Genomic DNA, 25,157 nt, shown 5'->3' with positions numbered 1-25,157 from the left:
TGTGTGTCCTCACTTGTCAAGGTTCAATACTTTGGTTAGGACTATCAATGGATGCAGGTTCAAGAGGCTCCCATTATGGTTTTGGGAAAGTGTAGCCAACCTGCACCATCACAGTCATTGAATAATAAACCTACATCATTTAATTTTGTTAATAAAAAATGAAAAGTTAACACCTGTAGTCTATAGCTTAATTATAAAAACACTGTAATATAAGACATAAGGCTTCAATTTGTCAGAATATACAGGGGATTAGTGTAAAACATTTTTTAAGGGGATAAAGAAAAAAGAAAAAACTGGATCAGTATTGGCCGATCAAGTAGCATTAGATCAGTGATTGGTATAAGTCTTAAAAAACCTGGCATGAACATCCATAGTAACAAGCAAACTTATAGAAAAAATTACAGGAATCTAAAAATGTTTTTATTATTATGTATCAAATACAGCTTTTGCTTAATGTACAATCCTTGCCACCTTGCAACAACAGTAACTTACTTCAAACTAAGGTTGGATTTCTATTATTGACAAAGTGATAATTATTCAAGTTCTTCTGCTTTGAATTGTAATAAACAAGCCAAATAACTGCTCCACACTGACACTTTTGAAATGCACAAGCTTTGCACTCATGGTTACATAGTTGGTATCATTTGTCCAGCTAAGATTTCAAATGTTGCTTTTCATCAGTTAGTTTGTTTTAAAGGGTGCATGATATGTGCTGCATTGCTGTACCTTTTTCCTCAATAAAATACTATTACATGAAGAAAGTTTTTCAATTTAATGACATACTGCTAAAGAAAAGGTCAATGATTCGATTATTAAAAGAATAGTTCAGGAAATTCCCCTATTTCTAGCATAAGGGAGAAAAAAGAAAAGTATATAGAGAATATTTTCTTCTAAAGCTGAAACTTACTTGTCATTCACAAAAGAGTACATCAAAAGTCGTTCCTCAATAAACTTCTTCCACTCTGGTTTTTCATTTTGCAGATCTCTGTAATTATCATTAGATACAATAATGCCATCGGAGTCATATGCCAGCTTCACAATGAAACGGTCATCATAGCATACCACCCTCCGACCCTGGACTCTACGTGAAGGGGTGAACACCAAGATTTTCTCTTTTTCCAGCTTCCGCAGGATCTCTTGATCTGTTCAAGCCAAGGGTGAATAATTTAAAAATAAGATTGAAGATTACTGTGAAAAATTACACTTAAGAATTACTCCACTACAGAGGGACCAAAATATTTTTAAGCAATCAGAAGGAAATATTTGGATTGAAATAATTTCAGAAACAAATATGTGCATTATTAAAATGCTAAATCAATGGTGTTCCAAATAATATTAAACAGTACACCAATTAAATATTTAATTTTAAAATAATATTTTGACAGGAAAACGCAAGGAGTGTAATGCTGACAGACAATGTAAGGATTTACATAGGAAGTTCTAAGGTTTATCCAGCTTCACTGACTTAATGTATGACAAAATCCAAGCCATTTTGTTATTTAACCTTCATACCATATAAATGTGACTAGTTCCTGTTTGCACCAGATGCTTTCATGATAATCCTTGACCTGTTATGCTTCTGTACTGAAATATGAGGGGTTCAGAAAACAAATGAATATATAAACATGAATCTCTGCCAATATTCTTTTGCTTTTACCAGGCACTATATAAATAAAATGTATTATTATTATTATTATTATAAACATAATATAATAAAGGACTGATATAATACCTGTAATAGGTGCATCAGGTCTAGACTGCTCTTTCCTCCAGGCTGGTACAAACACAGTGATATCCTTGTGTCCTTTTTCCAAAAACCAGTCCACAGCAAGTTGGATTCCACGACAAGAAAACACTTCCTTGTTTCCATGACTAGAAAATACAAAGCAGCTCAATAAACGTGTGCTCCAAAATAATTCTCATTTAATGGAAAGAAAAGAAGGATTAAGAAGAATAACTAAAAGTTGTCTAAAATGAAGCTGCACTTTAACTTCTGGTTCTAGGCAAGCTGCTTTAAGTAACAAAGCTTTATTATTCTACAAAAATTATACTATTATGAAAATAATGGCAGGAAAGTGGTGTTTAAATCTGGATTAACAACCTGAGCAAGTCACCCAACCACTGCATGTTCCACATTTGACAGGAAGATATGTGTTGCAGTGGTGAAAGTTTATTACACAAGGAAGTTCTCAGCTTTAATCCATGTTAAATCAAGATACATCATTATAATATTCTGCCCAATAAGAAATTTAGCACAAAAGCATGCTTACTTAAGGAAGTGGTTTAAAAATAAAATATGCATTCAAACCATGCCCAGATATTTTTCTTATTCATGTGGTCAAACTACAAAGTGGAAGGCATTTCAGCATCTCATGTTTTTAAGGAAATAACCTGTCTTCAGTATTATTTTTATACTTATCCTAGATACGACCTTAGTAGGGAAAATTATTAAAAAGATATTCGTACAAGGGAAAAATAAGTGAGACTGTTTATGTCAAAAATATGGTTGGACTTGTGGGGGCTTGTGCCAGAGCCTATCCCAGCATCACAGAGCATCAGACAAGAAATAGTCCTGGACAGGGTGCCAGGCCATTCCAGGCCCACTCACACGCACTCATAGTGGAGCCAATTTGGAATCTCCAGTGAACTTAATCTGCATGACTTTGGAGATGTGGAAGGAAAACCAAAGTGCTCAAAGGAAACCTCAAACAGAAACTGGGAAATGTGCAGAATCCACAAAAACAAAACCTATGCACAAGACCCGAACCCAGCATAGTGAATCAATGTAGTAGCAGCAGCAATAATCAATGCAATATCAAACTATCCTCTGAGAACACTGTGATGGTTTAATAATGGTTCATTGTTTAACTTTAAAAATTAGATCAACACAACTTGCTGACTTTTTCAAACACACGTGAGAAGCAGAGATACAATGCCACCACAAAGCTTATACCAATATTTTACAGCATGTTTTCAAAACGCATCGTATGGAATCTTAACAAACTGGACATTTCTAGTAAGGGCATAATGCTGACAATCTTGTTGTCACTATAAAGCCATAAAGGCAGTTTTAACCCACAATCTCAGAAGAAAATTAAAATACCTCTGGAGTAGGCTAGAATGGAAAAACTGACATTGGCTGCTGGGTTGCGCTTACTTTGGCAAAAATATCATTCAATAAAGTTTTATTTTTATATATTATTTATACAGATTGTTATTATATTTACATATATAAAAAGCACAACATTACTAGACCAAAGGATGCCCGTCTAAACTAGTTGCAGAAAATTCTTTTCCAAATCTCAAATAATGCAATATGTATGATCAATGTCACTCAGTGAATTAAGGATCAGAATATATAAAATTTAACATAAACCTAAAAAGCAAACAACGTTATGAATTTTGCTAACAGTTTTCATATTAATTAAATCCTTTTGAAAAATAATACATTTGATACATACAAAAATGATTATTGACCAATAATGAATATACCAACATTTTACAGTAATTTCTCTGAGATAGCTCAATGAGCATGACTGACTGACTAAGATGACATCACCATAACAGTGGCTTCTCTTCAGGAGGTAGTCTCCAATTACCTATTACAACACCTCTTGTTTTATTTATAATCCACCAAGTATTAGCAGGATGGGTAGGCATATGTATGTATGTATGCCATAAGGGTACTGTATATTGCAAAAAGGACAGAAACAACATTTTTGATTTGGTGGTTGTGCAATAGCATTCTTTACAACTGGTGACGGGCCAGAAATTGAAATGAAATATAATTAGCAGCAAGGAAGAAACTTGGTTAGTTTCTCTCTGCTAATTCTGCATACGCCTGCCTGTCACTTGCTGTTTAAATAAAAATCTCTAGTACAAAAAATAAATAAATAAAAATCATCTGACATGTTTCCAGTCACATGCAGACATTTTGTTGAGCCATGAGACTTGTGTTGTGGTTGTTCTGGTAGTAGGACATCTGCTTTGCCAGTTATGATGGCAATCTTCGTGATAACAATTCAACATAGCATTGGAGACAGACTTGATACTCCATTTATTCCTCCACAGCGCATGGAGAATGGAGTATGGCTATCGTCAGCCTTATCTGCAGGAATCAAGACATGATAAGAGGTTTCTAGGTAAAATCATGGGAAGGGTTTAAATGTAGTGGATTTTCCAGTGGAGAAAATGCAGCAATATGCATGATAGTGTGTTTTGGTGCTTCTTTACATTTAAAAAAAATTATACAGTGTGCTCTTCCACAATGATGTGAATAAAAGCCAAAAAATATAACTGATTTTACTAGTGTGCTATGGATTACCAGTGTTACACAACTGCGAAAACATGCAGGTAAATGTAGAGGTGTGAAGGATTCTTCAGGCTGGGATGTTCGTTGGTTTCAAAAAACTTTATGAACTCCAAAAAAACGTTTTGGTGAGTTTTATCATTTTCATTTGTAAAGCTGCATGAAAAATGAATTTTAGAAGTCAATTTTGTGAAACCATACACAACACAAAACTGTTTTGCTCATCACTAGCTGTAACTTTATCCTTGTGTACCTGCGGTATTCTGTCTAACAGTTACAAAATCTCTTTTCCACATCCGGCATATCTCTCTACTCATGTAGCTTTTCCCCTAGCTTCCTGATGCATGTACACTATTATGACAGATCATTTACAACTACTGTACTGTGTATATTTTCACTGATCTATTCTTTCTACTCTCTAAAGATGAGAAAAATATTACATTAAAAACAGACAAAATACTACTTGTTTGCAATTTCTTCACTTCAGAAATGTAACAAATCTTTAAAATAAAAAATTAAATGAATTGTATTGTTGAAAATGAGGGAATGTTACCTGCAGTTTTGCTGCCATATGCCTTAGTGTATTCAGAGGAAGCAGATTGATTATGTCTACTATATGTACAGAATAGCAATTTAAAAAAATAAAACACAGAAAATATTTTTCCTGTGGAAAAAAAAATGAAACCACAATTTTCTTGCTATTCCCTTTACTATGAAGATTGACAACTCAGTATTATAATGAACACATGATGCAATGAAACACAAAGGAAGCTGTTCTTATTTTATCTAATTATAGAATTACCACATTCTTCAGAAATGTTTCTAGGTGTAAATCATTTTTGCACAACTTTGCATGCTTTCTGTGAAATAACTTACCCTAGTGAGGTTACTGTTTCAAGTACTTTTTGCAAATGTGCACTCATACTTTATGAACAAGGGAGAAAAGTAATGAGTGTAAGTTTTCACACCACAACAACAGAAAAACACGTATAGTTAAACATCTTTGACCTTCTTTAACGTTTTTTTTTTTTTAACCGATTGCTAGTTTCAACATTTTGGTTATCCATTTATGACAGATAAGAAAATTTAAGGCATGATGACATGCAAAAAATACTCCAAAAGCCAATAACATGCAGTTACAGTACTTATAGTATGTTGCAGTACCCAAATGGAAAGCAGGGTCAGCAAAGGTAGACTGCACAAGGCCAGTGTCAAAGAACTGAGGTGAAAAACCAAGCAAATGGCTACCCTTTTTAACAGAGTCAATGTTATGTATACAATTTATTCTTTTGATAGATTTTTTATTCTTCTCAAAAAAATGTCATACTTATCAGAGTGTGTATAAATGTATTTTCCTGTTTATAGATAAAAATCATATGTATACTTGACTTTATAAGTCAATGCAGTAACTATTTACACAACTACGATAGAAAAACAGAGAACTCAAATTGTACTTTACATGTATAAGGCAACAATGATAGATAGACAGACAGACAGACAGACAGACAAACAGATACTTTATTAATCCCAAGGGGAAATTCACATAATCCAGCAGCAGTATACTGATACAAAAAAACAATATTAAATTAAAGAATAATAAAAATGAATGTAAAAACAGACAATAACTTTGAATAATGTTAGCATTTACCCCCCGGGTGGAACTGAAGAGTTGCATAGTGTAAATGATTGAAACTGTTAAGACCATTACTGTAGTAAATTGTATGTACAATGTACCATGATATCCACCAGCTGACATTAGCTGCAAGTATTTTTTTCTAGCAATCTTGTATGTACAGTGGTGTGAAAATCTATTTGCCCCCTTCCTGATTTCTTATTCTTTTGCATGTTTGTCACACAAAATGTTTCTGATCATCAAACACATTTAACCATTAGTCAAATATAACACAAGTAAACACAAAATGCAGTTTTTAAATGATGGTTTTTATTATTTAGGGAGAAAAAAAATCCAAACCTACACGGCCCTGTGTGAAAAAGTAATTGCCCCCTGAACCTAATAACTGGTTGGGCCACCCTTAGCAGCAATAACTGCAATCAAGCGTTTGCGATAACTTGCAATGAGTCTTTTACAACACTCTGGAGGAATTTTGGCCCACTCATCTTTGCAGATTTGTTGTAATTCAGCTTTATTTGAGGGTTTTCTAGCATGAACCGCCTTTTTAAGGTCATGCCATAGCATCTCAATTGGATTCAGGTCAGGACTTTGACTAGGCCACTCCAAAGTCTTCATTTTGTTTTTCTTCAGCCATTCAGAGGTGGATTTGCTGGTGTGTTTTGGGTCATTGTTCTGTTGCAGCACCCAAGATCGCTTCAGCTTGAGTTGACGAACATATGGCCGGACATTCTCCTTCAGGATTTTTTGGTAAACAGTAGAATTCATGGTTCCAACTATCACAGCAAGCCTTCCAGGTCCTGAAGCAGCAAAACAACCCCAGACCATCACACTACCACCACCATATTTTACTGTTGGTATGATGTTCTTTTTCTGAAATGCTGTGTTCCTTTTACGCCAGATGTAATGGGACATTTGCCTTCCAAAAAGTTCAACTTTTGTCTCATCAGTCCATAAGGTATTTTCCCAAAAGTCTTGGCAATCATTGAGATGTTTCTTAGCAAAATTGAGACGAGCCCTAATGTTCTTTTGCTTAACAGTGGTTTGCGTCTTGGAAATCTGCCATGCAGGCCGTTTTTGCCCAGTCTCTTTCTTATGGTGGAGTCGTGAACACTGACCTTAATTGAAGCAAGTGAGGCCTGCAGTTCTTTAGACGTTGTCCTGGGGTCTTTTGTGACCTCTCGGATGAGCGTTTCTGCGCTCTTGGGGTAATTTTGGTCGGCCGGCCACTCCTGGGAAGGTTCACCACTGTTCCATGTTTTTGCCATTTGTGGATAATGGCTCTCACTGTGGTTCGCTGGAGTCCCAAAGCTTTAGAAATGGCTTTATAACCTTTACCAGACGGATAGATCTCAATTACTTCTGTTCTCATTTGTTCCTGAATTTCTTTGGATCTTGGCATGATGTCTAGCTTTTGAGGTGCTTTTGGTCTACTTCTCTGTGTCAGGCAGCTCCTATTTAAGTGATTTCTTGATTGAAACAGGTGTGGCAGTAATCAGGCCTGGGGGTGGCTACGGAAATTGAACTCAGGTGTGATATACCACAGTTAGGTTATTTTTTAACAAGGGGGCAATTACTTTTTCACACAGGGCCATGTAGGTTTGGATTTTTTTTCTCCCTAAATGATAAAAACCATCATTTAAAAACTGCATTTTGTGTTTATTTGTGTTATATTTGACTAATGGTTAAATGTGCTTGATGATCAGAAACATTTTGTGTGACAAACATGCAAAAGAATAAGAAATCAGGAAGGGGGCAAATAGTTTTTCACACCACTGTATATATGTTGTACTTCCTAGTTTTATAATTTCACAAGAAGTTGTTCACAGGAGTTATATTAATTTAATGCCTTTGCAATACATCGTATGAAAAAAATATTTGTACAATAATATAGCTATCTTTGCCAAACATTATATATATATTAGCAACTTGACGCGCGCTACGCTGTGCATTGGATGACCACAGTTGAAGGACTCAATCGTAAGGACCTCTCGTCGGGTGTCTCATTGGCACGCTTTTGCCTCTTTCTTTCGTGATCACGGCGTAATCTGTCTTCTCTCTCTGTAGGGGTTTCAGTTGCCTTTCCTTGTGCGGCAGAGACGCGTCGTTAAGCTAATCTGTGTGAATGCCGAGTGTCCGTTTCTTGCGAGCAACTGTCATGCCTTTGCCTCTTTGCTTCGTGATCACGCTGTAATGTGTCCTCTCTCGCAGCAGCAGGTCTAGTTGCGTTTCGTTTCGGCATTGTTCTGTAAGGTCTCCTCCGTACAAGTGCACATGGGTAGCTGAAGACGGAAAGGCATAGTGGGCATAGTGAAACACACGAATTGGTGACCAGGGGAACCATCCGACTCAGACGCGGGGCTCGAAATACTCAAGTGCACATGTTATTTAAAATTAATTTTTTTTTTTTTGTTATGAACTTCCCCAAAAGAGTTGATCCCTGTAAATAGTTAATAGTATATCAACAATATAATCTGTTGTAGTACGGGCGTTAATTAGCGTCACACCTCATAACCTGCATACACCACGTGTTTGGCTGTAACGTTAGAAGCGCTAAGGGTCGGTTGTGGTTTCTGTTTCTTTCATGATTTTTTTATTTCATTTTATTGGTTATATAATAGGCAGAGGGGAGAAGACGTTAATGTGACGCTCGGTCTATTTCTTTACTTTTGTTTTGAAAAGATTTTCGGGAACAGGAAAAATAAAAGCAAAGGGGAAAGAACGGGGGCGGTAAGCAGGAATTCTGAGAGGGGACGGACTGGGGCTTTTCTACGGGGCAGCTATACAGCGAAAAGGAACGCGGACACGGACACTTCGCTGGGCTTTTATTATATAGATATGTATACTGAGACAATAGTTTGTCAGCTACCACAAAGGCTAATAAATCAGATGGGGACAGGATAGGGGCAGTCACTGTCATTTTTAGCAACATGTTTCCACACAGCAAAGCATACTCCTAAATATCTCAACAAATGCGCAAGAATTTAAACACATAACAAGCTGGCACCTTACTCTCAGATTTTAAAATGTTGTGTATATGAATAGCTTCATTAGATAACAACCTCAGTTTACCAGACTGCGACAGCAGACTTCAGCAGGGGCATGAAGCAGAAGACAGTGAATTGTGAGTAGGGGTTCTACAAAGTGAAGCAACATGTTCTTGTAACTAGTCAGTAGCATTTCATATGAAGATTGGTTGTTTCTAATAGATAGCTTATGATACTCTTCTTTTTGAACTTTTATCATCAATCCAAATGCAGTGAAAAAGGCTGTGCAATTTATCAGCTGAAGCAAGATGAGTAAGTGGAATTAGAGTTAAGTAACAGTGTTACTTTCAAACATCACCCCTTTATGCTACTCAAGCAAACAACTTTAATGTTTACATTTCCACCGGTCAATTACAAATAGAACATATGATAATCAATTGGCTCCAGAAGAACACCGTAACCCTGTAGTTAAGATATAGTGGGTTGGATAATGGATGGATGGACATATGATAATCAGTTCTTGAGTACAGTCTTTCTAAAGAAGTCCAAAACATACTGAGTAAGACCTAATACATTGAATGCATACACATGTGTGTATGACTGCTAGGATGTCCACAGCACCTTGTTTCATCGTTTAGCTGAATTGTAGACTGTTTGACAGTAAGATGTACTTATAGTGCCATAGAATAAAAAGAAAACCTCTGTCTAGTATGGGAATAAAACACAAGAAAATGGACACCGCCATTTCTTTTACTTTAAACGTCTAACATTGGCTTTAATTAACTGCTTAATTGTAAAAAGACATCTTTTGCTACCTTCATACAGGGGATAGGCGAAAGAAACAGCAAAAACAAAATATTTGAGAACAACATGAGTCCTATCCGTTTGTCTCTAAAATACAAAATGCACTACACCTAAACTTTGCCCTCCTTTCTTAGATGCTTGTTTACAAGCCACTTGTCTATAGTGGTCTATTTTTACCACACAATGTTTATTCATATAAAATGCTATGTGTTTTAAATCCACATCTAATTAAAGTAAACTATTTTATGTGATTATATGAAAATGTAATGTGTTATCTCAGTGTCAAAGAACAGCAACATGACCTTGTACTTCTCTAAGATTAGGGAATTACTAATCCTAAACACAATGTACTCAGAATTAAAGAATTGACACCACCTAAAGACAAGTATTTTCCAGTAAATCTTGTTCCTAGTACAGTACTGAAAGAAGATTTTTAAATATATAATCTGAAAAAAAAACACAAACTCCACTGATTCACTGATTTTAGAAATGTAAAAGGTGTTAAGAGAGAAAAAAGAAAACATGGAACTCTGAATATAAATGCCAATACCACTGCTCCTTGTGATAAAGCATCTTTGCAGACTTCAGTTCATATGAGGCATACAAACCAGTTAGAATCACAAACACAGGATTATATAAAAAGCCAAAGAAAATGCAACAGCTTGTCACTCCATATGCCAAAATGTGAATGTTATCCAAGAAAAACAAAGAAACAGTTACAATTGTTCCATCATCTATTAATTAGCCTACCACTGGATCTAATTAACTCTGAAGTCTGAAGATGAAAGCACCGGCCACCTAGACAGAGTTAACATCTACAACATCTAGGAAGTTATAACTAATTATGGCAAGGTACCATATGCCTTTAAAAAGCATGAGAGCAACTGCCCTTAAAATAAATGTAATATGAAACAATAATTCATCCCAAAATAATTTTTTTTTTTTTTGCTTTTTAAACTTATATACATTGCAGGGGACCAACGGGTGTCCCTGCCAGGATGGGTCCTGCTCCCTTACCTGGCCAGAAGACAGAAGGACAGCCGAGGAGCAGTGATATTCATCTGCCATGCCAGGATATGTAAGCAAGAAGATGCTGCAACAGCAGCTACACCTGGGTTGGTGTCCCAGCAAACTCGGAAGGACACGCTGAATGTGCTTCTGAACCGGTAAGGTCAGGGCAGTGGGTGACTGCCCGCTATGGACAGAGTGTTCCCCCATGCAGTGGGTGGCAGCATCCCATCTGCAGAGCCCCATTATGGATACCCACAGGGCATCTTGGGAGTTGTGGTCCCAGTGGCCTGTCCTGCCGGGCTCTGTGGGGGCAGTCTGGGGGATCTCTTGGATACTAACAGCCCAAGGACCACTGGGGTCTCGCAAGACCCAAAAGTGCTTCCGTGGGGTAACAGATTAAGCACAACAAGTACTCCCAGGTCTGGATTTAAAAGCAAGCCCTCCACTTAACATGGGGTGAAAACAGAGAAAAGTTGTGCAGAAGGTATTGTTGAAATTAAAACAGTTTAACTTGGACTGTTGTGGTTCAATTTTGTTTGGGGTTTTGGGGTGTTGATACACTCCCTAGTGGCCACAACACATAAAAAAATTATACTGTACTTCTAAAAAGATTTTTAAAAACTCTGTGATGTTTTCCTTGATGCAACATATACATCATGTTTTATTACAACATATGAGCATTACAGAAGTAAACAATTATTTAGCAAGAAAGCACAGCTCAAATGGATATTATCTGAGCTTTTGTTGTTGCAAATTAAGAAAAATCACTGGTTCACAAAACGCTTCAAGGCAGACAGCTCTATGAAATAACTCCTAAAAATCGAACTGCTTATTTTATAATGTACACTCGAATCAAAGACGTTCCATCAGGTACTACTGCCTGCATTGACTTGAGAATGGCAACAGGCACAATGTAGCATCAAAGCAAACAAGATAAGCACTGGGCCTAAATTAACACCCTTACCACCATCACCATTTAAATTTCAAAACTGGCGCTCTATTATTGCACACTTAAGATCCAAAAAAAAAAAAACTTGGCAGCTAACACTGCAGACAACATACATGGGATTATTTAAAGGGGCTGAAAAAAAATCACTGTCTATTTACAGGAAAACAGAAAAATTAGCAAGAATCAGGAAGTGAAAGGAAATATTTAGAAATGGACGAAAATAATGCACTTAATTTTAAAAGTTACTATTTGGCTCCAATCAACTGTCAAGTTTAAAAGTAACAGCTGTAATTGCATAGATGCAGTTACATTTTAAACATAGTGAATGGGGGAAAAAAGCACAAGAGACATGTAGTAAAAAACAGAATATCTGCAGCTTTTATAGAAAAGCACACTCCTTACCTCATGGCCACATTAGAGCCATCGATGACAATTGGCCGCAGGTTGTCAAGGTTGTCCATGGCCTCCTCCTCTAATGATGCTTCAGGACTTGTAATTTCCTTGGTGCATGGTACACGTGCCACTAGGGTACTGGTACCTGAACTTGTACTGGAGGGTGTGTCCACATCACCTTTATTACCTAGCCTCACAAGCTCAGCAAGAATGTCATTGATTAGTGCACTTGGCCCCAGCTTGTTTAGTACAGTCTGAATTTGTTCCATGGAGTAGCCCAGCTTCAGTGCAAAGTCCATTTTCACCTGGTAATCTTTATCCAGGCTGGCAGCCTGGGTGTCCTGAAGGATGCTGCTCTGAGAGAAGCTTGGGCGATCCAAACAAGGTGAGCGGCAGAGCTGACGGTGTGGCTTGTTGCTTATCTGTGGTTCTGTACTGTGGCTGGCAGCCTGCTCAGTTTCACTCTCTGAGCTGCTGCCGTCCTCTGACTCACCGCTGCAGTCTGCAACCTCTTGCAGGATGCTCCCCTCTCCTCTAGAGGCCTTCTCCATTTTCAGCTTTTCCACCATGGACCACGCCGTCATTACGTTGTGCTCCCCACCTGAAATCTCCACAGTGTTTTCCTTTATTTCCACCACAGCCTGCGAGTCATACTCAATAAGTGACTTCAGGGACAGCAGCCGTCTGCGCAAGAAAAGTGTCAAGTGCTCCTTTTTCTTGTGTTCCGGGGAGATGAGGGATGTAATATAATCCTTGAAGGAAGGAAGTAAAGCAAAAAAAAAAAAAATTAGACAGTGGAACAAATTCAGCATTTATATGTTGGTCACTTTTTAAAAGATAATTAATATATAAAGAACAGAACTGAACAGAATATACTTTGACATATGCTCTCAAAAATAAAAACTAAATGTTCTGTCAAACACTTTTCATAAAGGTTCCATAATTATTTGAGGTATACATTGACTGCCAAGATCTACCCAAACTCAGTATTAATATTCCAGTAAAAACCCTGGATCAGAATTCCCAAATGGGACCAATAATACTAGTAAAAGTGTCATCCAACTGAAAATCTGGATTCTCAAAAAAAATTGTAACAAACATTAACACATTTCTAGCTGCACTTTTGTATCTTAATATTTATTATTAATGTTATATATCAGAAAAAAAAAACTGTCCTACAGGTAAAGCCCAAGTCATAAATAGCTGCTTATATGTTAAAACAAGTAGGTTATAAAATGTCGTTTTAGGTGCAGGCTATACCTGGTAGCGAATGTCTCAAAATTCAAAATTTAGAGAGCACTTCCAAATGGCTTTAAGTGCAAGTCTTGTGTGCGGATCATGTAAGCCCGGCGCAGCACATGTCAGTCCCAGAGGAAAAGGCCAGTTCCCAAAGCCGGCTGTCGTCTTATCAGCTCTGTAGATGAGCTGCACGCTCTCGTGACATCAGCTGGCTATGTTGTCAGCAGAGTTTCCCAAAAGGAAGCGACAGCAGCCTACCTTGTCATTTCCCCTTTCTCGCTTCAGTAATGCCAGATTAGGCAAACACAACTGTTCGTGCTTCTTTTTCGCAGACTGAACCTGGGGGCTCTAGCAATGCACATACACTCAGTGCCGACTTGTTTGTTTTTCATTATTATTTTACAGGTGTTGTGCACGTTGAGCCGTTTATTCCCATTTTTTTTTCTGTCACGAATCAATAGAGGCGCCGAATCGATTACTGTGGTAAAGCAAATGCGCATGCGCTAATCCCCTGTAACTCCCCGCGCCCTTTTCTTGCAGATAAACTTTTATTTTATTTAAGCGGCAATCACATATGAAAAAAAGTAAACTCTAACGTTATATGACTGTGTGGATTTTGTTCTCCGGCAACCCGACCTGTCCTCATTTTCCCCAAGGTGTAGTACGACTGGCATACTGGGATGCAGTCGGGTAGGTGGTCGTGCACACATCAGTATATTCTGCACCTGCCGTTTGTACGCCATCCATCCGTTTACCCATTTACTTCAGCACATTTAGTCAGAGAGAACTAATTAAGTTATTAATAGACGTTAACTCTATCGGGTAGGTCACGAGGTCTTCTAGTTCTGTGTCCGACATTACAGCGACATGGTTTTTTTCGTATCTATGCAAAACAGGTGCTTAAATCACTCCTACAATTGAAGCTACTCACCGCTAAAGGACCCCAGCGTGTGTGCCCGCCTCCATCCATAGTTGCGGCCCATAGCGGCCAACCCAGCACTAAGGAGTAGGGCGCCTTTTTCAGTCTGGTAACGCCCCTTCTGCATGACGCAATCAGGGAGGGTCTCTCTCTCTCTCGCTCTCTCCCTGCACAGCGTGCTTGACAAGAACGTACTGCAGATAAACTTCAGTTACGGGGTATTAAATGCTTTTAAGCAGGGTTTCTTCAACTTTTTTTCTGACTCAGTCTTCCCTTTTTAGGGTCGTCGAGACTTATAACGATCTACAAGGGGTTTAGTCAGGTGGTCCCTTGGTGAATCGCCGACCACCGCCAGAGCGCAGCAATGTGGACTACTTAAACAAACCGCGGGGACCCACAGAGGCACAATTCGCAAACCGTACGCTATTCATTCCCATTAAATACAACGGTGACTTGTACCTTTACGAGACCCCAAAGCGACACTCTACTTTGAAGAACAAAACCTGCGGACTGCCGTTGCATGCATGGTGTGTGGATGAGTTGTGTGATTTCTGCTAACATCTCTCTTAAAAAGTCCAGTGTTAACGGTAGGGCGTATGCCAACCATTAAGAAGAATATTAGGGAAGGTAAAAGGCAGTTATAAAGAAATATTGCAAACAATGTGAAATATTCTTTCACTGTTTAGTAGTAAATGAGCAGTAAAGGGTGTCAGGAATAGTAAGGTATTGAAATAGGCAGACAGTGAAATGGCAATGCTCTAAACTTGCATTTTTCTTAAAAGTTTTCACATGTAAGGATGTGGATAACTGTTCAACAGTAGCAGGGGTTACTTAAGAGGGAGAAGTACTGCTTAGATTGAATACAATGAAATGTAACAGATAACGAAAGGACTAGATAATATTTAATCTTGAATGCCTAAGGAGTTGAGTGAGTACATGTATAAACCCTTCACGGATATTTTTAAGTCACTGCACACTGGGGAAATGACAAATATCAATTATATAAGAACGACCATCAGCCAGATCCAAGTAACTATAGACCAGTAAGCTTAATATAAACCACAGATGGGTTTGTGGCAAATGAAATGATAATACCGGTAGTAATGAAAGTAAAACCTTGATTATCCACCACTCCACTCCATTAACCGTCAAAAAAAAAACAAACTGCATGCCAATATCTACCTATTACTACTGCCTCACAATATGCTGTAAGCTCTGCACATTGGAACAACTCTCCCTTCTGCTAATGCATGGTGTTCTTTCCCAGCACCATGTCATGCCGCATTTTAAGTTCAGTGATAGGAGAATTTAGGAGAAAAAGGAAGGTGTGGTGAAAGAAAGTTTTGAGTAGGGAGTCAGCAGATAATAAGTAGGAGTGTTTGCGACATAGAAAAAGACTGAACGTGAGTGGCAGGAGATAATTATTGGTAGGAAAAGCTTTCTATTATTGTTCTGTAACCCACATAATGGAGTATAAGACAGGGCACTGTTTGTTACGGAACAAAGACTCCTAGTAAAACGTAGAGTTGTATTTGTTTATCACACTGGTCATTACAATGTTATATTGATTAATTTTGTTAATACTATATTATATTTTGTTAATATAGTTTTTTTCTTCAAATAAAGATGACTATTCGCTAAACTAATCTACTATATATCATTTGTAAAGTAGCTGTTCTGTTATCCATCTTTTCTCTTATCTGTCATGGTCTTGGTCCCAACCCCTGACGGATAATCAAGTTTTTACTGTACTGTAAGGAATTAGACACTGGAAGTAAATGTTAGTTTTGAACATATAATGGGAGGTCTGAAAATTGAAAGTACTGCTTCTGAGAAGGATTTAGGAATCACAGTGGAATTGTCACTATTAACTTCCAATCAGGGTTCAGAAGCCATGAGGAAGGGTAACAGAATGTTAGGTTATATAACGCCTTGATGTGTAGAGTACAAGTCAAAGAAGTTTATGCTTAAGCTTTATAATGCACTGATGAAGCCTAATCTGGAGTACTGCGTACAGTTTTGGTCACCATGGTAAAACAAAAAAGACCTAGCAGTGCTAAGAAAAATCCAGAGAAGAGCAATGAGGCTTATTCCAGGACTGCAGGAGATGAGTTATGAGGAAGGATTAAAGGAGCTGAACCTTTTAAGTTTAAGCAAAAGAAGATCAAGGGGTGACAATGATTGAAGTGGTCTTCCTTGCGTGGAGTTTGCATGTTCTCCCTTTGTCTCTGTGGGTTTCCTCCAGGTGCTCTGTTTTCCTCCCACTGTACAGAGACATGCTGGTCAAATGGCAACACTAAATTGGCCCTATTGCGTGTTTGGTATGTGGGTGTGTGTTTGTATTCACCCTGCGATAAATTGGAGCCGTGTCCAGGGTTTGTTCCTGCCTTGTATCCTGTGCTAGCTGGGATAAACTCCTGGATTAAGCAGGTTACAAAATTACTAAACTTTTAAGCACTTCAATGTACAGTGAATCAAGACGAGTTCAACAAGTACACAGGGACACGGCTGAAAACTTGTTAAGGGTAAATGTTCCATAAACATTGGGAATGGGGGCAGACATCTGGCCACCTCATGGCCTCTGCTAGACTATTCTATCTATTATTCTGTCTATTAGTGTGCTAGACAGTATGCCTCTAGGCACCTTCAAAACTTGACTTGATCTTATTTTGGAGGAATTAAGTTTATAGGATGCAGAGCTCTGTTGGGCTGAAAGGTCTGTTATCGTCAACATTTTTGTAATGTTCTTATTAAAACAGATACATACCCTCACACATAAGACTGAACCTCTAAAGACTTTTTTTCCTGGGATATCCTCTTGTAGGCCTGTGAGTGCCTCTGTAAATGTCTGCTGTCAGTACAGATTTCAGTCTGTCATCTGATTTGCCTCATCTAATTAATTTTGTCCTGAAAGCAGCTAAGGGTACAATTCAGTAACCCCTCCTTGACAGAAGATTAGTTTATCAAAGGTTTTGATGGAATCTGCACAATGATTTGTACTGCTTCCACACAACTCCAAAAAATCGAGTTCAAGTCCTAGACCATTCACCACCTCAGGTGAAACTGCACACTCTCCAGATCTGCACGAGTTTCTTCTCACATCCCAAAAATGTACATACTAATTGCAGAGTATGAAAGTATTCAGCAATGGACTTAACTTGCATTTGACACTGCTAAGATAGGCAATAGGCTATGACAACCTTGCCATAAAAAAAGCAGAAAATTCATGCAGTGCTAGTCACTCAACCTAGCACCCTCAACATAGGTGAACTACAATATCTACAATAATGTCAAATCAAGATCTGAATAAGATACTGTAATTAACAGAACTAGATAACTTGTTCCATGTATTTGCATTTCTCAGCATGAAAAAATATTTTTAACCAATTGTAAGGTAATCAAAAGCTATGTAGAAATGGTCATATTTGGACAATTCCATCCATCCAGTTTCTAACCCACTGAATCCGAATACAGGGTCATGGGGGTCTGCTGGAGCCAATCCCAGCCAACACAGGGCACAAGGCAGGAACCAATCCTGGGCAGGGTGCCAACCCACCGCAGGACACACACAAACACACCCAGCACACACTACGGCCAATTTAGAATCGCCAATCCACCTAACCTGCATGTCTTTGGATTGTGGGAGGAAACCCACGCAGACACAGGAAGAACATGCAAACTCCACGCAGGGAGGACCCGGGAAGCGAACCCAGGTCTCCTAACTGCGTGGCAGCAGCGCTACCACTGCGCCACCGTGCCGTTTGGGCAATTCAGGCTTGTTAATTAAAAGGATCCCAACGAGGGAGGAAATCAATGTTGAATATGCATATTCGGCATAGGAAGCATCCCAACTCAGAATGACTAAGATGTATCAAATATTGTGCTGCCAGACATACATATTAATGGTATTTGATTTCTGGACAGAATTAGTACACAACTCTGACATCATATGTTACATAAGCCAGCACAACACTACACTAGACATCAAACCCATCAGCACAAAATGAGCTCAAGTTTGCAGTACGGAGTACTGAATAGAATGCAATAACATTAAACAATCCTTTTATTTTCATGATCCACTTATTTTAATTCTGAGTTGAGGAGTTGAGGCCTATCCTCAGAATGCTAGGCACAATGTAAGCACCAAACAAAAACTGCACTTGCACACCCACCCACACTCATTCATACCCAGTCAATTTAGAGTCATCCCTGAAATGTTGCAAAGGGCAAGAAACTAAGCATGAAGCATGAAGCATGATGCTTTGTTGAAAAAGAGCACATATCAGACGGCAATAACTGAAAACATTCTGGACCACACAACAGAGGTAAAGGGCATTTAGTACTTCAGTCTTTATGTTAAAGTTTATTTTATTGCATTCTTATTATCATCTTGCTTTGAAATATATTAATATTTTGCACTTCCTAAGTCATAAGTCATTTCCTCCACAGTGACCGTTTACAGATACACTTCACAGGGTAGTATGCTGAGCCCCCTTCTCTAATTCTTGTTCACCTATGACTGCATGCCCAAACACAGTTCCAACTGTATCATTAAATTTGCTAATAATACCACGATCATAGGCCCAATCACCAACAATTTTGAAATTCCTTACAGAGAAGAAGTCTACCTGCTGACTTAGTGGTGTCAGGATAGCAATCTCACTCTTGATGTCAGCAAAACCAAGGAGCTGCTCACACACTTCTGGAAACAGACCACACTTTAATTGAAGGAAAGAAAACTAAAGGGCTTTGACTGGTTGTACAGGAATAGTTGGCATTCACAGCAGCATGATAATTAAAGCACTTGGAGAATAGAATTAAGTTCAAGACTTTAATATGAAGTTATACACATACATGTGTGTTATTCTTTCTTTGATGTACACTATTCATAAGGAACTCTGTAACAATTTGAACTGCGTAAGGGGAAAACTAATACTTTAAACCAACACTGAGAATGTTTTTTCTCTTTTCTTTCCTGCTACCCACAATGCTCCACTCTACTGAAGGCAGCATCTAAGTCCGTCTTCCTGACAATTAACTCCGCCTTTCAGACATCCATCTGCATTGGAGAAGATGCTGTTGAGATGCTGTTGAGAGGGTGAGCAACTTTCAAATTTATTGGAGTGACAATCACTGATGGATGGAAATGGTTACAACAAATTTTGCTTATTGTTAAGACACCTTTACTTTCTCAGACATCTAAGGGAAATTTGGATTTCTTCATCTTTTCTCACTAACCTATACTGATAGACAATGCAGTCTGTGTTTTGTATGTCATCTGATTGGCTTAAGATTGCAAAGCCTTGCAGATGGCAGTGAAGGTGGCTTCGAATATTACCAGCCAAACTACCATATCAAACTATGCACTATATTTTTGTACCACATAAGGGTCTGGATCTTGCTCCTTATGTTACATTTGAAATTATTACTTGAACAGTGGGGCAAGTGCAGCAACCAAAAGAAATATCATCCTCTCCTTCCCCGATTTCAATGCATGAGTGGAGGTGTGGATCTTGACCTCATCTTACAAAATTAGATCCATTGGGAAGGTTGTGTTGATTTTGCCTTCACCTCACCAAAATAGATCTGTTCTCTCAATTTTATATCTACAGTGGAATGACAGACCATCTCCACATTTTCCTCAAATGCCCTCCTGTATGTCTGTATTTCCTCAATGTTTGCTATTATTACAGATTTCAGTCTTTTATCAGATTATTTTATTATCATTCCACTTATCTTAATTATAATAATTCTTTGCATTTATATAGAACTTTTCTCACTACTCAAAGCGCTCAGCAATTGCAGGTTAAAGGCCTTGCTCAAGGTTCCAACACAGCAGAGTCCCTATTGGCTTATACGGGATTTGAACTGGAAACCTACCGAGCCACCACTCCACCTGATTTTGAGTGCCACAGATGCACACACTGAGCTGGCATGCTTATTCTCTGCCATGTGTTCCAACACTTCCTGGAGAATTTGCAGACTAGCCGAGACATTTAATACTTAAAGTTTGTCCTAAATCCCCCATTGGGTATCCTGACATTAGTCCATACTTTGTACAACAACCATAGAAGCCACCAAAGAGGCATTCTAACTACGTCATCAAAGCATTTCAACATTCATAAAACTGCTGCTGCTCAGACATTAACTCATCGGTCAATCTCACAATCACCCATTCCCTCACTTGTGAGCAAGACCCTGAGGTAATTGAAATCTTCCACTTGTGGTAGCTACTCTCACTTCACCCAAAGACAACAAGCAACTCTTTTCTGGAGGAGCAGATTCTCATTGCAACCACAATACATCAAGCTGAAATCATCCAAGTTCATGCAGATGCTCTGATCTGATCTGGTAAATCAAAGTAATTTTTTAAAGTAGTAGTAATGCATTTAAAACAGTAATTTCTCCTTGATGGTATACTACATAACCACATTTTTGACAAAACTGGACATTCAGCAGTGACTAGCACTGCTTCTTCATACCTCCATTCATCATCTACAGCGAATTTGCACATTATCTTCATGTTTACATTGGTTCCTCACAACATCCTTAAACATTAATCCCTTGCTCATTCAAATGATCAATTTAAATGCCCAAAGTCAGAGAAAGATGAAGATTCTTACTCGTACTTGCATGTCTACCAAAGACTAGTGACAGCAGTATAATACTATCAAACAATGAGCACAGACATACACACTGAATACAATATCAGACAATAGATAGACATTACACAGTACAGGTCTAGCTTTTGAGTAGCCTTATGGCCAGTCACTGAACCTAGTGGTACCAGTGCTAATGGCCCTGAGCTGTCTGGCAAAACACAGATGATAGAACAGTGACTGCAGGATGGCTAAGGTCTCCAATGATACTGTTCACCTTCCTCAGCAGTACATGTTATATTTATTCTCAACCAAATAGAGTTGTGTACCATTAGTATTCTGTGTCACCTTCACCAGCCGCCAGACAGCTTTTTGGTCCAGAGCTGGGCTGGTGCCATACAAAGATGTAATACAATCAGCGATGACAGACTCCACTGTGGATCTATTAAAGTTGATGAATGTAACAACAGGCATATGGATGAGTGGGGGACTGGGGCAGAGCCAGCCTGAAATCTCGCTCATAGAAGTGTGCCATTGCAGTTTAAAAGCTGCCATGGAGTGGACAGAGGTCTCTCTTTAGTTCTTCTTTGTAATCTGAAGGCCCCAGGTTTGTAGCCAGCACTGCGCATTGCAAGAGTACAGAGCAAAATGATCAGCAAAAACAAATTTATGCCATTACTGGGACTCTCTCAGAGAGGGGACAAAAGTGGAAAGCTGAAAGAATTTGAAACTGCATATGATGGCACTGCATGAAAAGTCAGAAGCCTTTGTGGTAAAAGCCCTGGAGGAGTTCTCCCGTATGACTCAGCCGTCTAAGATTGTACTTTCTGACCTGGAAAACCCACATTTACATCCCGGCGATGCCAGGATAGCCTATGGAAGGAGTAGTGACACACTGAATGTATTCCTGAGCACAGACAGTGAGTAAAGATAGAGATATTCTGACACTCCTCAGATATCTGAAAAAACAATGATACTGGTGAGCTTGACAATAGGCAGGATGTGTTTATTCATTTAGGGCCATCTGTGATGGTGATTTCAAGATATACTGTACTATAAAGGCCCAGAACATAGCCTTTATTTAATACGCGACTCTTGATATGACAGGTCATCCACACATACAGGGGACACTTTCTCCTTTATAGTGGGCTCTAGTTGCTATAGAAAGAAAAAAAAAATACTTTGATTGGCTCCCCAGTTTGTGTGTGGGCAAGAAATTACCAAAATAAACAATAATGAAATTAATTATTGAACATTTCACTAATGTCTTTAATGTTATTTTTTAGTGCATTTAATTAAATCTTCTGACTACTAAAAACAGATGTCACACAGTTTAAATTTTAATGCAAATTGATTTTTGGCTCTAGAACACACACAAAAAAGTACTTTCAGTATGTGTGAAACACTCCATTCAAGTCAAACAAGTTTTCAGGTGTTTCAGATGTTTAAGATCGCTGCCAGGAGCACAGCTGATGTCAGAGACACAAGAGGTGATGAATTATTTATCACCACAAAATTGGACTGTAACATGCATTGTGGTACTTGCCAGCAAGGATATGGATTACTTCTAACCAAATCAGGTGACACAAAAGAACCAGGGTTTGAGTAGCTATTGGAGTATTTGTGACATAGTGTTTTGGAACTTTCAACTGTTTGGTTTTAAGAGTAATTATCCATTATAGGTTCATCCATTTTCTAACCTTTTTATCCATTTTGGTGATGTGGAGAACACAAGTTGTATGGCTGAAATCTGACCTATTTTGGCAGTCTTGGGCACACTCTTTCATACCTGATCAGTCTTATATCACCATTACACCTAAGAGTTGTGAGATTAAATCTGGTGTACCTGGAGTTAAAATCCACGTAAATTCAAACAGTTCAACAAGAATCTGCAGAAAACTGAATTGTAAACAGGAGTTCATCTTGCTCAGAGCTGCCACAGATGTGTTTGTTAGGCTAAAAGGTCACATATACAGTAAGTGAATGTTTGCAGGCACATGAGTTTGCCCTAAAATGGCTTGGCATCCCATCTAGGGCTGATTTCTATCTTGGATCCAATGCTCTTTGTATATGCTCAGGATTCCTGCAACCTTGTCTTGGAATGGTAGGTTCAGAAAATGGTAAATGGATAGAAGTGTATATTGAAAGTAAACAGGCCATAATAAAACACCAATATTAATATTTCAACTGAGTTCTTAATTACAGAGTCATCCATCCATCCATTATCCAACCCGCTAAATACTGTAATTAACTACAGGGTCATGGGGGTCTGCTGGAGCCAATCCCAGCCAACACAGGGTGCAAGACAAGAAATTTGTTAACATTTTGTGTGACTTTACTCAAAAATAAATATCTACATATATATCGACATATACACTCACCTAAAGGATTATTAGGAACACCTGTTCAATTTCTCATTAATGCAATTATCTAATCAACCAATCACATGGCAGTTGCTTCAATGCATTTAGGGGTGTGGTCCTGGTTAAGACAATCTCCTGAACTCCAAATGAATGTCAGAATGGGAAAGAAAGGTGATTTAAGCAATTTTGAGCGTGGCATGGTTGTTGGTGCCAGACGGGCCAGTCTGAGTATTTCACAATCTGCTCAGTTACTGGGATTTTCACGCACAACCATTTCTAGTGTTTACAAAGAATGGTGTGAAAAGGGAAAAACATCCAGTATGCGGCAGTCCTGTGGGCGAAAATGCCTTGTTGATGCTAGAGGTCAGAGGAGAATGGGCTGACTGATTTAAACTGATAGAAGAGCAACTTTGACTGAAATAACCACTCGTTACAACCGAGGTATGCAGCAAGGCATTTGTGAAGCCACAACACGCACAACCTTGAGGCGGATGGGCTACAACAGCAGAAGACCCCACCGGGTACCACTCATCTCCACTACAAATAGGAAAAAGAGGCTACAATTTGCACGAGCTCACCAAAATTGGACAGTTGAAGACTGGAAAAATGTTGCCTGGTCTGATGAGTCTCGATTTCTGTTGAGACATTCAAATGGTAGAGTCAGAATTTGGCGTAAACAGAATTAGAACATGGATCCATCATGCCTTGTTACCACTGTGCAGGCTGGTGGTGGTGGTGTAATGGTGTGGGGGATGTTTTCTTGGCACACTTTAGGCCCCTTAGTGCCAAATGGGCATCGTTTAAATGCCACGGGCTACCTGAACACTGTTTCTGACCATGTCCATCCCTTCATGACCACCATGTACCCATCCTCTGATGGCTACTTCCAGCAGGATAATGCACCATGTCACAAAGCTCGAATCATTTCAAATTGGTTTCTTGAACATGAAAATGAGTTCACTGTACTAAAATGGCCCCCACAGTCACCAGATCTCAACCCAATAGAGCATCTTTGGGATGTGGTGGAATGGGAGCTTCATGCCCTGAATGTGCATCCCACAAATCTCCATCAACTGCAAGATGCTATCTTATCAATATGGGCCAACATTTCTAAAGAATGCTTTCAGCACCTTGTTGAATCAATGACACGTAGAATTAAGGCAGTTCTGAAGGCGAAAGGGGGTCAAACACCGTATTAGTATGGTGTTCCTAATAATCCTTTAGGTGAGTGTATATTTATGTCTGAATTGCAGTCTAATTATTTGGGTGGTTACCTACCAAGTAATGCTTGTGGTTAGTTGGCCAGTTGGCAAACATCCGCCACATCCTCTCAGTTGCGAGAAGCAGTTCATGGATATGTTATACAGTATCTGCCAAATAATACAAAGAATACATGACACATGTTTCACTCTTATTGTGGCATGTCACGGGGATCAAACTTCGGACATCAGCGCCTGAGGTAAAGCATCTGATGTTGCGCCACAGCAGCTGGTTTGCTTATTTGACAAGGTGAAGATTGCAGTATTACATTCTTCGGTCTGAATCGAATTCTGATTACTTGGGTGGTTACCTACCAGTTAATGTTTGTGGTTGGTCGGCCTGGAAGCAAACATCAGCCATGTCCTCTCAGTTGCAAGAAGCTGATCAAAGGATTTGTATTATTGGCAGATACTGTATATATATATATATATATATATATATATATATATATATATATATATATATCTCTTAGGCGAAGCTAACCCGGGAGGCACGGAGGAATTAAAGAGAAAAAATGAAAAAGAAAAGAATCACTGCTAGTTTATGGAAGGGCAATAGGTCATTAAAGAAGCTTTGTAATTGAGTAATTTGTTTAATAAGGCTTTATTTTAACCAGGGATTGCAGCTGTTAGCAATTGTGTCAAAGGTTAGGGGTGCCCCCTAGTGGCCACAACATGGCTTTTCACATTTACCT

At 38.7% G+C, this 25,157-nt stretch overlaps 1 protein-coding gene across 3 annotated transcripts in view; it reads right to left on the bottom strand.

The window, feature by feature from the left end:
• zc3h12b (zinc finger CCCH-type containing 12B) overlaps positions 1-25,157 on the bottom strand; it is a 78,501-nt gene that overhangs the window by 8,276 nt on the left and 45,068 nt on the right. The window contains exons 1-4 of one of the 3 annotated variants that reach the window (XM_039766339.1): positions 14,254-14,299; positions 12,093-12,835; positions 1,733-1,872; positions 908-1,142 (exon numbers count right to left, since the gene is read on the bottom strand). In XM_039766339.1, the coding sequence (XP_039622273.1) occupies positions 908-1,142; positions 1,733-1,872; positions 12,093-12,835; positions 14,254-14,292 (1,157 nt within the window). In that variant the 5' untranslated portion in view covers positions 14,293-14,299. Of the gene's footprint in view, positions 1-907; positions 1,143-1,732; positions 1,873-12,092; positions 12,836-13,918; positions 14,194-14,253; positions 14,300-25,157 lie in introns of those variants that run through there. The other 2 variants (XM_039766338.1, XM_039766337.1) reach the window with 2 other exon arrangements.

The sequence above is a fragment of the Polypterus senegalus genome, chromosome 10 (genome assembly GCF_016835505.1).
Source record: "Polypterus senegalus isolate Bchr_013 chromosome 10, ASM1683550v1, whole genome shotgun sequence".
Lineage (NCBI taxonomy): Eukaryota > Metazoa > Chordata > Cladistia > Polypteriformes > Polypteridae > Polypterus > Polypterus senegalus.
The sequence above is the reverse complement of the archived record's forward strand: the minus strand, read 5'-3'. Positions and strand labels throughout refer to the sequence as shown.